Source organism: Armigeres subalbatus, chromosome 3 (genome assembly GCF_024139115.2).
Source record: "Armigeres subalbatus isolate Guangzhou_Male chromosome 3, GZ_Asu_2, whole genome shotgun sequence".
NCBI classification, from domain to species: Eukaryota; Metazoa; Arthropoda; class Insecta; order Diptera; family Culicidae; genus Armigeres; species Armigeres subalbatus.
In genome coordinates, this window is record NC_085141.1 from 19,298,171 (window position 1) to 19,312,860 (window position 14,690).

Genomic DNA, 14,690 nt, shown 5'->3' on the forward strand with positions numbered 1-14,690 from the left:
AAAAGCAAATTTCTTTCAATTTGAATAACAACACTATTTAAATTATTTTTGATTTGTTTTCATGATTTCTACAAGTTATATATAGCATCATTCTTTTTCTGTGTGAAGGTTTAAATCTTTAATGATATTTTCTTCAATTCCATCAACGATGGAAGATGACATGAATTCATCTAAAGTATCAGAGGATAAAGAACTTTTAAAAATCTTCAAATATTACAAAATTACGCATGGCATAAGAATAACTAAGTGAATTTTTTTCCAATGTCTCCTCGTTATCCAAATCGAGCTTAAAATAGATCTGATTCATGTAAGGCACGAAGAAAAATGTCAACATTTGCCTCTCTTGATCATTTTCTTGCATTATGAGTTCTAAATTTCTTCTTTTTTATATTGACTTTCCGCTGGTTGTTCAGCCAGTGAACCTCAAAGTGTAGATGAGTGAATAAATATTTCCCTACCTTTAGCCAGACATTCATGAACACTAGCAAGAATTTCATACTCTCCGTACTAACTAAGATATTGTTCGTCTTTACTTTTGCAATAAACATGTCGGGAATTATTGATTCCATGAGATTTATAAATATTTACATACTATGAAACCTCATATTTAGTTCTCCATCAGTAGCTAATGAATAGCTCAGAAAAATAGGTTTAGGAAATGACTCAAACCACTCAAGCCCCAAACGCAATTCAGCGGAATGGCGACGGAACCAGTAAAATTTGACAGGAAATATATAAATTCCGTTACCGTTACCGTTGTGCTGCATTGTATTGGGGGTTTTATTCATTCACTCCTTTGAAAAGTTAAAAAATTGTTATAAATAAAGTCGAAGTTATTACCAATACATGTATTTTGACCATACCCTTTGAGCCCATAGTTCAGTCTGGCCCATTTTCAATAGGAAACGATGGGACTAGATTTCCCGTCGAATGAAACTTGTTGCGAGAAAATCGTACACAAATAAGCGTCTAAATGGCGATTTGCGCACATACATACAGACGCGCATGCACACACATACAGACATCACCTCAATTCTTCGAGCTGAGTTAGTTGATATATACCACTACGGATCTCCGGGCCTTCTATCAAACATTCGTTTTTGGAATGAGCATTAACCTTGGAGTACGAGAGAGGCAAAACACAGTAAAAAATAAATGAAAAAAATCAAAGTGATTTAACTCTGTTAATTGCAAATACTGGCAAGAAATTATTTCGGGAAATTTTAGTCGAAGCTTCGTCCTTGATGTGCATCATAAAAGAACCCGGGGATTTCTGAGGAAAAAAGTTCTTCACTATCAAAGTTGAAAATAGCGTCGTTTTGGAAAAAAATATTGTTTCCGCATTTTTTCATTTTTTTTCACAATGTAACCATTAGTTTTTGCATACCATTTTAAAGCTTATACAATTACCTTTGTAATGATGTATTAACATTAAAGAAAAAACATTAAGAAAATATTTCAATAAATAGTTGAAAGTAAAATATTTTTTCAGGAAATTTGTTAACTTTTTTACCCATTTCTGACTTTGACACCTTATATCTTTGGAACTAGTGCACCTAGAGACTTCAAATTCAGAATTTCTCTTAATTAGAGTATTGACAATGGAGAGAAAATATTTTAAAATAATTCGGAAGACATGACATTTTCGATTAATGACCGCCCGAAATCCTATAGTGATAAGCCGAGAGCTTCTTATTTGAAACCTTCTAGCAGACATATTGTCACTATGAATGGGGTTCCAATTAATTGGTCTAGCGAAGCTAAATATTTAGGACTTCTGCTAGATCAAAAATTAACTTTTAAAAGTCACATTGAAGGCCTTCAAGCCAAATGTAACAAATATATTAAGTGTCTATATCCACTTATAAACAGAAAATCAAAACTTTGTCTTAAGAACAAACTTTTGATTTACAAACAAATTTTTAGACCTGCCATGTTGTATGCTGTGCCAATATGGACTAGTTGCTGCAATACCAGAAAGAAGGCACTTCAGAGGATTCAAAATAAAATTCTGAAAATGATTCTGAAGTTGCCTCCGTGGTATAGTACCAATGAACTTCATAGAATTTCTAATATTGAGACATTGCAACAAATGTCCAACAAAATAATTTCCAATTTTAGACAAAAATCGTTGCAATCTTCTATTGCAGCGGTTCTCAACCTGGGGTACATGTACCCCTGGGGGTACCTTCGCTGGCCCTAGGGGGTACCTCGGACAAAAATGCGTAATGGCGGACATATTACAATTTCAATCAAAATTCATTGATAAAGTTTTGATAATTGTGTATTTTCTATTTCAAAAATTTATATTGTACATAATATGTAATGCGATCAATAAATCCCAATTAAATCCTGCCTTCCACAACCAGCACAATGTATGAAGGGCTGAGGAACAAAAGATCAAACGAACAAAACGTCAAATGAACAAAATGATTTTTTTTTCACTAAAACTCGCATTTTACGCCTCTCGAAAGCCTTCTTCCAAGCAGCTCGAAGGCTTCCTTTCAAGAGGCTCGGAAGCCTCCTTTTAAGTGGTTAGGCTGCCTTCTTTCAAGAGGTTCGGAAGCCTCCTTTCAAGAGGCTCGAAAGCCTCCTTTCCTAGAGGCTCGGAGGCCTCCTTTCAAGAGGCTCGGAAGCCTCCTTTCAAGAGGCTCGGAAGCCTTCTTTCAAGAGGCTCGGAAGCCTCCTTTCAAGAGGCTCAGAAGCCTCCTTTCAAGAGGCCTGGAAGCCTCCTTTCAAGAGGCTCAAGCCTCCTTTCAAGAGGCTCAGAAGCCTCCTGTCAAGAGGCTCAGAAGCCTCCTTTCAAGAGGCTCAGAAGCCTCCTTTCAAGAGGCCTGGAAGCCTCCTTTCAAGAGGCCTCAGAGCCTCCTTTCAAGAGGCTCAGAAGCCTCCTTTCAAGAGGCTCAGAAGCCTCCTTTCAAGAGGCCTGGAAGCCTCCTTTCAAGAGGCTCAGAAGCCTCCTCTCAAGAGGCTCAGAAGCCTCCTTTCAAGAGGCCTGGAAGCCTCCTTTCAAGAGGCTCAGCCTCCTTTCAAGAGGCTCAAGCCTCCTTTCAAGAGGCTCAGAAGCCTCCTTTCAAGAGGCCTCAGCCTGCTCTCAAGAGGCCTGGAAGCCTCCTCTCAAGAGGCTCAGAAGCCTCCTCTCAAGAGGCTCAAGCCTCCTCTCAAGAGGCCTCAAGCCTCCTCTCAAGAGGCGGCGAAGGCTCCTCTCAAGAGGCTCAGAAGCCTCCTCTCAAGAGGCCTGGAAGCCTCCTCTCAAGAGGCTCAGGCCTCCTCTCAAGAGGCTCGGAAGCCTCCTCAAGAGGCTCAAGCCTCCTCTCAAGAGGCTCAGAAGCCTCCTCTCAAGAGGCTCAGAAGCCTCCTCTCAAGAGGCCTGGAAGCCTCCTCTCAAGAGGCTCAGGCCTCCTCTCAAGAGGCTCAAGCCTCCTCTCAAGAGGCCTCAAGCCTCCTCTCAAGAGGCCTCAAGCCTCCTCTCAAGAGGCCTCAAGCCTCCTCTCAAGAGGCCTCAGAGCCTCCTCTCAAGAGGCCTGGAAGCCTCCTCTCAAGAGGCTCAAGCCTCCTCTCAAGAGGCTCAAGCCTCCTCCTCAAGAGGCCTGGAAGCCTCCTCTCAAGAGGCTGGAAGCCTCCTCTCAAGAGGCCTGGAAGCCTCCTCTCAAGAGGCTCAGAAGCCTCCTCTCAAGAGGCCTCAGAAGCCTCCTCTCAAGAGGCCTCAGGCCTCCTCTCAAGAGGCTCAGAAGCCTCCTCTCAAGAGGCCTCAAGCCTCCTCTCAAGAGGCTCAGGCCTCCTCTCAAGAGGCTCGAGCCTCCTCTCAAGAGGCCTGGAAGCCTCCTCTCAAGAGGCCTCCAGCCTCCTCTCAAGAGGCCTGGAAGCCTCCTCTCAAGAGGCCTCAAGCCTCCTCTCAAGAGGCCTCAAGCCTCCTCTCAAGAGGCCTCAAGCCTCCTCTCAAGAGGCCTCAAGCCTCCTCTCAAGAGGCTTGAAGCCTCCTCTCAAGAGGCTCGGAAGCCTTCTTTCAAGAGGCCTCAGAGCCTCCTCTCAAGAGGCTCAGAGCCTCCTTTAAGAGGCCTGGAAGCCTACTCTAAAGGGACTCAAAGCCTCCTTTTAAGAGGCTCGGAAGCCTCCTCTTAAGAGGTTCGGAAGCCTCCTCTTAAGAGGCTCGGAAGCCTCCTCTCAAGAGGCTCAGAAGCCTCTTATAAAGAGGCGCGGAAGCCTACTCTAAAGGGACTCAAAAGCTTAAAGGAGCTTCCCTTCAAAGGGCTCGGAATTATGTTTTCAAGAGGATTGGAAGCCTACTTTCGAGAGGGGGTACCTCAAATAATGCAAAAGTTCGAAGGGGTACCTCTCAAGAAAAAGGTTGAGAACCGCTGTTCTATTGCAACGATTAACTCCTTGTACCCTTAGTATAAAATAGGTTAAGCTTAGTTTAAGTTGAAAACATTGTAATTCCTACATGGTTCAATTCAACCAGAGGAAAAATTCTAACTGCCAGAGGCAGTTGAAATGTATTAATAATAACTAAAAATATAACATAGCAAATAAGGATGATAGTGTTAAGAAAACACGGAACACCTAGTCTAAGAGATGAATGAATGTATTAGATAATTATCAAATAAAATTAGTTAAAAAAAAAAGTACTTGTACATTGAAGATGTGTGCTAGTCCCAAGCAAACATTTGTTGGTTCCCTGTGCAAGAATAGCTGATCTGGTCATAATGGAGTAGCAACTACGAGCAGTAAATCAAGCTCAAGCTCAAGCTCAAGTACTTTGACCATTTTTGCCTTTCTCGTATTTTTTTGTTATTTTTAATTGTTCAGAATTGGAAAAGTTTTTGATATTGATCAGTAATAATCCTTAATGCATTTTTAAGAGTGGATTAAAACAAAATTTCAAAATTCCCCCTTTTTTTTTAATAAATAAAAGATGCGTATTTTTTGTTACTTCGTGTTTTTGTCCGCGCTCATTTGAAGAGTGAAATATTAGTAGTTTAGTATTTTTCATAACTAACTTAATACAATAGAAGGTTATGGTGGTGAATTATTCACTCTAAAAAAAATATAATTAGTAACAACTCGGAAAATGAAAATTGAGTCCATTAATTTTTAAATTTCCACAGATCAAGATTTTTTGTCGCAAGGTTTTTTGACATGTCCCGTTTTGCAAGTGCGTTTGTCCCGTTTTTTTTTGCCGAAACGATCTGGTCAGCCTACCTGGAAGGCCCCTTTTTGCATGAAAAACTCTCATGGGGACATTCAGATATCGAAATAGCTGATATTATCGTGATAACTTAGTATTTGAACTCATGCCATCATGTAAACATGTAAGTGACTTCAACGCCGTTAAAGCGAAGATCTCCTTCCTAATTTGTGACCACATAATCTGGGAATTTTCCCAAATCATACAACAAACACCAGTAACCAATCAATTTAGGAGGTCGAGAACAACACTCTGTCGACCAGTGAATTACTATGCCCCACGTGTTATCATTTAATACGTATCTGTCAGGATATGAACCGAGTAATTAGTTTTGAAAACATTATACTTCGTCTGTTGACTACAGATACGGTGAACATCTCACTCACCTGTGACGTGCAAGAAGACGGCCAAGTTGATTTTGGGTTCTGTGTTGACCTGGCACTCGTAGATACCGCTGTCCCGTGGCTGGGCGTACGCAATCTTCAGATCCCAATCGTCCGAATCCGGAGGGTGGTGCACAGAAAACCGTTGGTCCCCGGTGTAGGTGTGGGTGCCAGATGTCAGTATATGTAGATCCCGCTTACGCATCCATGAGACCTATCGTAAAAGAAATAGAAAAAGCTTATTAATTTAATGTAAGACTGCATTCTCCAGTGTAATGATTTACTCATCATTTAGAATTTGGCGATGTTAAAAGATTTAACCGAAATGCTTAGCAATTTTACTCATGAATCGGTAATTGGAGATACTAAAAATCGACCAAACTGAGCACAACCTCACCAGTCAAGATAAAACGGCGGAATTAAATAAAATAGTATAAACTGCAGTTGTATCATAAAAATTGTTTATTAGACAACTAAAAAGTTCTACAATTTCCAAAAGGAAGCTTCCGTTTTAAATCGCTAGCAAATATCCATCACCTTAATTGGCTTATTACGGTCATTTACGAAATAATATCAATTTTTTTCTCTGCTTACGAAGCAAGCCCCACACACTTTGCAGACAGGAAAATGGGGAAAAGCCAGTTTCGCGTCCCACTTTGAGCGCGAGTTTACCTGAGCGAACGACCCGATAATTGATCATGAATCAAGTTGATGGACGGTACGTGAGATTCGAGCTCGCCGGTGACAGCAGCGATTCTTGACGACCGAATATTTGCGTCTTTTCGAAACGTTTCCCCCGTGTGAAATTTACGGTCGGCTGGTCGGTCGACAAAGTTTTGGAAGCAGAGACACCGGAAGAAAGTGTTTGACGGCAATTTTTGTTCCCGTGACTCGCAGATGCTGCTGGCCCTACCGCATGGTGCTAATTAATTTGCGCGAAATTTACGGCAGCTGTGATTTAATCTACGCGCTGAGTGGGCACTTCCTTCCCTAAAGGTGCGCGTGCAGAGCTTGCAGTTCCACACCGACAACGGGAACGGCGGTCCATCAAATTTGGGAAGCGGCGACAGAATTTCCTCGTCCACATAGGTTGTTAAAATTTAGTGGCTGTAAATCTCGAAATGAGTGCCGACCCTCGTTGATGACGAGTACTCTCCAGCCGGAAGTAATCAATTGATTGGATATTGGATTGGAGCGTCGATTGGTTCGTTGCTCATGAGGGTCGTTTTAGGGGGGAAATGCCGAACAGAAAGGTGTGGGATATTGTTTTCAACGCAAAGTAGTGCGATGGGATTTTGGGGCTCAGATAGCCATATAAATTGGATACTGATTGAATCAGGTGACAGATGAACGTTGGATTGCACATCTGGGATGGATAATCTGGTTTGGAAAGATTTTGGAAACAATTCCTAAATAGGTACTGATGAGCTGAATGTGATTTTATTCAGTAAATAATAGTTATCAACAATTTAATGCTCTTTACAAGTTGGGTTTATTGAATTCTTGATTAACCAATTCAAGGGATTTACCATTACATTAACAACAACACATTTATGAGCGCAAAGAAGTCGAAACAGACAGACAGTTCAATAAAAGCAGAAATTTAGTATGAATCACATTTCAACCAAGCGACATGAATCTCCTTGAATGGATTCAACTGTGAATACCACAATCATCAAAGGTTTTTCGGAAGAGTCAATTTGCTTGAACTGTGGCCTCCGACCCGAACAGAACTTCGGTGGAATCATTATTTCCCCTTACGGTTTTTCTTTTCAGTTTCCAATGAACGGGTAAACCTTTTACGGAAATATCACCATCCATTTCGGGGCTGTTTGTTTTTCGGCACTCCTTCACTGTCTTCCCATTTCACTTCCTTCCGGCCGTTCTGCCACGAGATGTCGCACTGTGATATGTGTGGAAATGCTTCGACTTGGTCACGGGGGTAGCAAAAAAGTCGTGATTTATTTTAATGTGTTTTCCCTTGTAGTGGTGGTTCTTGGAAAACACTTTTCGTAGGTGGCCCCGCCGTAATGGCAACCTTTCCCCCCCAGCATGCATCCATATATGGAATCTAATGGTGGGTAGGCCATAATACGACCCTAAAAGGTGCCCGTACCGGAAACCACAATGTCACACTTCAGGTCCCCACACTTGTCGCCGAAAAATTTACGATTGGTCCTTTCTTCGGGTGAAAAATACATCAGTATCAGCCGATGAGCGAAAAACTGGCATGGAAGGATTTATGCTCTCGACGAAAGCGGTTTGGGTTTTTCGTACATGTGGTTTATCTTGATGTATGTTTTTATACCAATTCCTCAATAGACCATACAAAGAGATGATAATTAGGCCTTACATATGTTAGTACATGATGCGGAAACATTTCAATTTGTGAACGGTAACGAAGATCAATCTTTTTATTTCGCTCTAGACGATGCGTCCATTGAAGGTCGCTTTTTCGGAGAAAATCAGTTTAATGCTTACAAAAATATGTTTCAAACGAAAAGACATATATGTTACGACTCGATATACGAGAGAATTTTACATTTTATTTAAAAAATTCTCCTGAAAAAATGCAATAATAAATATTGGATATGACTTTATGTTAACATCTGCTGACTGGCGAGCTTGATTTTTTTTTCTACCAGTCTATTCACTGATCCTAATAAAATGCTTCACTGATCCTGGATAGATTTTGAGAAAAATTGACCTCCGTTAGTTTATTTTTCAGCTGGTTTAATTATAATCTTTAAATAGCTTTTATCTACAAAATGTTCAAATGACAGAAAGTTGCCACTGCTCAATTAGCTCAAAAGTGCAGCTTTTGCAGACAATTGATATTAAATTCATAGTAGGGGAAACTGGACACACGTGATCCCCGGGGACATATGATCCCCTCCTGTTATCTCGAAAACTAATGACATTTTCATACCACTGATATGTGTAAACAGATCCGATAGACAGATAAATAAATCTGAATAATATTTGATGTAAGTTCCTTCATTTATATGGGTTTGAGAGGTTTTAATATTATAGCGTTCTCAATTCTTTTGTTCAGCGAAGGAAAAAAGTTTAATAACTTTTAAAATATCCAACCAAAACATGTAAAATTTTTACTGGACGTAGTTTTATTATTGCAGATATGAATAAGCTCATTAAGTTGATTATTGCTGATATCACATTTAAGGAGAAATAAACCAAAATAAATACTCAACATGGACACACTTGATCCTGCACAGTTTGGACACATTGATCCCGATATTGCCTATTGATATACAGTGTTGACCCGATTTTGTCACTCCCCGATTTTGTCACTCCCCGATTTTGTCTACCCCCGATTTTGTCTACCCCCGATTTTGTCTACCCCCGATTTTATCACGTTTTCGACCCGATTTTATCACGTCCCGATTTTGTCACGTTTTCGACCCGATTTTGTCACCCCAAAAAAATTTGTCATTCTTTTTATTTTCGTAAATAATACCAAAAACAACAATGATTTTCATGAAATAACTTTCACCGCCTGTAGTTTATTACAAACGACTTCTGAGTTCCTGGAAATATTCTGTAAGAAATTTCGACAAGAAATAATGGGTACCGTTCACGCTGTTGGCCTTTCCAAGGCATAAAATGATTCATATTTGTGGAATGAATTTAAAAAAATGGAAATATTTTTTTTCCAATTTTGTCACATACCCTGTTTTATCACCCCAAAATTCACCAGGGGGGGTGATAAAATCGGGATATTACTGTATATAGATCGACAAAGGAAGAACAGCGAATTTCTTACAGCGACAATACGAAATCACCCGATGAGCTCGATAGTGCATTTTGCTTGTGTGCGGCAGCTTCACACCGTAATACTCTGTGTAAAACATCTAAATTTCCGCTAGTGTGTGTCGCACATGACGATATAGACGGATTGGAGGCTACAATCCACCAGAACATATCAATCAAATCAACGAACGCAAACCGTACTGTTCAACTACAAATCGGAAGGAAATTGAAATACATTGAATCTGAACCGGTGGCGGTAGGTAAAGCGTTGCAAAGTGGTAGTGCTGTTGCGGGGACGACTGATCATCGGACAAACTTGGATAAATGCACCCGATTGCGCACCGTCCTGAAGAATAAAAACGGAATGGAATTCGTGTATACAGCAGTTATAAACAATTAGGAGTGTCATCCGATGCAAAGCGGTTTGTTTTGCATGTTAGTGAAACATTTGAGAGAAAATGATGATCGTTTGGCGAAAACACAGATTTTTGATCCAGGCGGGACTGAAGCGAATAATTTCTGAGAGGGTGATGCTTGACAGTGAATAACAGACCAGTTCGTTGCTAGTTTCACGGGCGGGAGTGTTGAGAAGAGTTGAAATTATTAGTGAATCTGGCAACACTGGCTGTACTACAGGCACATACATGCATACTGAAATATTAGTTTAAACTGCATTAGCTTAAGGTGAAGGTGGGTTGAGTACCAAAACAAAGCTTTGAAAGTGTTGGTACAATAAAAACTGTCATATATTGTAATAGTATTGGTGTAGTATTTATAAAAAAGCAAAGAATATTAGTAGGGTGGTTCAAAAAACGACCCAGCTCCACCACGCTCAATCGATTCCGTCCCATGCTCCGAGTGTATGCCAAAAGCCAATTTGAACAAAAACTGATTGGGCACAAGCCGGTTCAAGTTCGTATGAAAGCTAAACCTTTCAGTACACTGACTACAGTGCCTCTCCTCCAAACGCTGGCGAAAAGAGAACCCACATAGCTGAATGAAAACCGCACCTTGGTAATGATCCATTGATTACGTAACGCAAAAAAAAGCATTTTATACCCCGCTCACTCCTTGGCTCACTTCCATGTCACACTTTTTGTATGAAGTATCTGCGCCTGGTGCGATAGATATCACAGACAAATTCTGGCTATTTTGTTGAATTACACACCCAAACCAAAAATTACCGACATCCACTGTATAGCTCGTTTTTATACAGTTTCTGCATATGAATAATGCAAGAATTGTATAAACAAAATCTGCGGGCTCTTGTATAATATGTTTCTTACTTGATTTCAACTACCACATTGATCTTCCGCACTCTACACTGCATGTAACAACACATAAATAACGGGCGAAACATGCTCGGATCTCTCCATGCTTGTTTTATACCCACACTATTACAATAGAATTACTTGCCTAACAAAAAATCTGACGTGTGCAATATACACTTCGTTATTGTGTTTGTGAGCAACAGGTATCATGTCCGGCACCACAGTCATCGTCGGCGACCCAGTAGCAAAATCGACCGTTCTTGGGCATCTCGCTGTCGCTCCCGCCGCGGTCCGGTGGCCATTTGAAAAATAAAAAGATGTCGATTTTGTCTTAAGTTTCCTCCGCCGCGCCGCGACAGTGCAACGTACGAGTACGAATCGGGTTTCGGGCACGGGCACGGTTTTCTTGAACTGTCGATGAAATTACGACGGAGCTTTGTGCAATTGTACTGTGGACGGCAGCTATTTGGGCTGAGCGGAAAGTAAGCCCTAGCGGCATAGGAATTAGTGCAACGGCGCAGAAGTAATAGGGGAACTGTTCCGATCTCCATCTCACTGTACATATATCCATCTCATCGCTAAACAAAGAAATACGGCACCAAATTCGACGTTTCTTTTTGTCAACATGCGTGCTAACTGCTGAAAAAAATCACAAAATAATAAACAAACCAAATTCCTTTCCATTGCTTTGTTTTTGATGGGATGGAAATAGGAGCTATGAGATGAAGTGGCGAACCGAACCGTTCTATGAAGAAAATAGTGCAATAGTGCAATAGTGCTAAACACGATGCAGATGAATGCAGTGCGTAAAATAAACAACTACAAAGTGGTGTCGTTAGTATAACCGGGATTCCTGGAAACCAAACGAGGATAATCCAGGAGAAGCCCATCAATAATCAAACGAGTATGTCAGTCGCGACAACCAACATCTTAGTTTTGAAGCAGAAATGTTACGTTTGCGGTTTTTTTTTGTCTTTATTACCGAGACTTTCAGCCCCAGGCTGGCTCGTCTCGTAACCGTTTGTGGGTCATCAAGGCCACCCGTCTAACGGAAGTGTTAACTACAACCCCGGTCACTAACCACCAGGACCATGCTAGTGGTAACATCACGTACAGCAAAACACAGCAGCATCAGGATAGGAAAGCGGGACAACACTTCAGAACGTGCAGGAATAGCAATCCGAGTAACAAGCGAGGGATGGCATCGAGAGTAAAATAGCTATCCAGAATCAAATCCAACAACATTGATACGGCCACGCTCGATCAAGATGATGACCATGTTAAGAAGCACTCAAAATGGAACCGTTAATGCAGATATGATGGGAAGCTTTAGCACGGGAGGAAGTACGGCTGGAGCAATAACTTCGATGAACTTCAACCGCAAGTGGTAATATGGTAGTAAAGCAACAGGTAAGGCATCTCATTGATCTTAAGACCAAAACATTGATACCAACGCAAGTACCTACATATTATTTATGTTTGTTTCGTTTTTTTTGTACAAAAAGTTTAAATTTAATCCGTTGAAGAGGTTACTTCATGAAAATAAATTACCGTCGTCGGAGGTGACAATGAGTCTGGGGTTGAGAATGAATCATCGCTCTCACCGGTATTTTGGATGTCGTTCATAACGTTTCTACTGTGCACTAATAGTCGATATAAGTGCCACAATACTTTGTTATTGGTTGTGCATTTGAATATTCAAACTGGAAACTACCTGCAGTCTACCAGGTGAGTTTCAGTTGTGCACTGATAGTTGACTACAGAATTTGTTAGAGTTTTTTTTTAGTGCAATGTCTTCACTTGTCCACAAGACGAGTTAGCACTACCCCATTTAATTTCACCATTTGATTATAAATTTATAGATACGCATTTCAACCTCAGCATTAAGGCCATCTTCAGTATTTCGTACTCGACTCGAGTCAAACACGAGACACTGAAGATGCCCTTACTGTTTAGGTAGATATAGAAATAGGTGTCGGAGCCAGTGGCGTAGCAAGAAAATTGGTCTGGAGGGGGGGGGGGGTTGTTTTCTGAACTTTTTTTTTTCTAAAAAAAAATTCAAAAAACATGTTTCGCTAGTACATTTGCTGATCCACTTTGTCTGGACCCAGATAGGCTTATCATCAATGCCCAGATTGGTCTCAGTTGTGCACTGACAGTTTGTAAAAGCAACTCAAAATATTTTTTACAGATTTACACGGCAAACGTTCAAATGAGTTTATATGACCACTTCAAAGCTTTTTTGTCTCGTGTTGCAATGACAAAAAATTAAAAAAAAATTTCCAAGGAATATCAGTACAAAAAATATAGACGTAAAACATGCCGTATTAAGTTTTATCATAAAGTTTAGTCCCTAAATAAATTGTAAAAATTATTAAACTGATGGGATTTATTGAAATTTTTATGGAAATACTATTTTTTTTTATGTCACCTATAAAAAATGGACTTTCTTTAATAAAATGCGTTGGGGCTACCCCGAAAGGTAATATCCCAGAGTTATAAAACAATTTTTGAATGCTTCGCCTCAAATTTTTATTTGAAGGTTGAGCCCCCAACTTTCCTAACATTGTGCAATTTTGGGGGCAATCTATTGTGCAGTTACATATTAAGCACCTCAAAGCATTTTTGATTATTGGGCAGTGCAAACGGCAGAAAGGGTCTCCTTTGTGCACGGATGGTTTGAATTAATAATTGTAATTTGCAATTTATCAGCCTCAAACCTGGGCCAACACTGTCCGTCCATTTACACTTTAGTTAGGTGAAGATGGATGGTTTGTATTTGCACCTTAAAGCGTACTGCGCCAGAGCAGTTATTGATTCACACTGCCAGATGAGTCTCATCATCATTCATTTTTGTTGGCTATGCAGTTACAGATTGACACTGCAAACGCCCAACTTAGCTGTGCAATAATAGTTGGTTAAAACATCCCAAAGCACGTTTGCTGGTTGTGCAGTTGCAGATTCACAGTGCCAGCGCCCAGATTGGTCTTAGTTGTGCACCCCTAACGACCGGTCTGCTCGAACGATTTATCCGGCAATTGTCAAACGATTCTTACGGTAAAACAGGAACGATTCATTAGGCAATCCGGGAACGATTGCTCCGGTAATCCACGAATGATTCGTTAACGATTTCTCCATCAAACCGAGAACGATTTATCCAGCAATCCGCGAACGATTCCTCCGGCGAATCGGAAACGATTCTTTCGGCAGCCCAGGAACGATTTCTCCGGCGATCTACTCCCCGGCAATCCGGAAACGACTTCTCCAGCAATTCACGAAATTGGAGAACGGTTCCTCCGGTAATTCGCAAACGATTTTTTGGACAATCCGCGAACGATTCCTCCGTTGGATCAGAAACGATTTGTTCGGCAACTCAGGAACGATTCATCCGGCAATCTACTACCGATTCTCCTTCAATCCGGGAATGATTCCTCCGGTAACCCGCGCGTGATTCGTTAACAATTTCTTCAGCAAAAAGGGAACGTTTTCTCCGGCCATCCGCGAACGATTCCTCCGGCGAATCGGGAACGATTCTTTCGGCATTCCAGGAACGATTCCTCCGGCGATCTAAGGCGATTTCCCGGCAATCCGGGAACGATTCCTCCGATAATCAGCGAATGATCCTTCCTAAATTCTGGATTCCACGAACAATCCTTCCTGAAATTCGGGAACGATTCTTCCGATAATCCGCAAACAATTTCTCCGGCAATCCGCGAACGATTCCTCCGGCGATGCACTGACAATTCCTCGGCAATCCGGGAATGATTCCTTCGGTTTTCCGCGAACAATTCCTCCGGCAATTTACGAACGATTTCTCCGGTGGATCGAGAACGATTATTTCAGCAACCCAGGAACGATTCCTCTGGCAATCTAATAACGATTGTCCGGCAATCCGCGAACGATTCCGTTTGGTAATCCGCGAACGATTTCTCCAGTAATTCACGAACAATCCTTTCTGAAATTCGGGAAAGATTCTTACGGTAATCCGCAAACGATTCCTCCGGTAATCCGCGAACGATTCCTCCAGCTGATCGGGATCGATTCTTTCGGCAATCTACTGACGATTCCCCGGCAATC

The 14,690-nt window shown here is 41.2% G+C and overlaps 1 protein-coding gene across 1 annotated transcript in view; it reads right to left on the reverse strand.

The window, feature by feature from the left end:
• Nucleotides 1-14,690, reverse strand: part of LOC134219836 (uncharacterized) — a 161,614-nt gene that overhangs the window by 17,355 nt on the left and 129,569 nt on the right. The window contains exon 4 of the mRNA XM_062698705.1: nt 5,575-5,785. Coding sequence (XP_062554689.1) covers nt 5,575-5,785 — 211 coding nt within the window. The remainder of the gene's footprint in view (nt 1-5,574; nt 5,786-14,690) is intronic.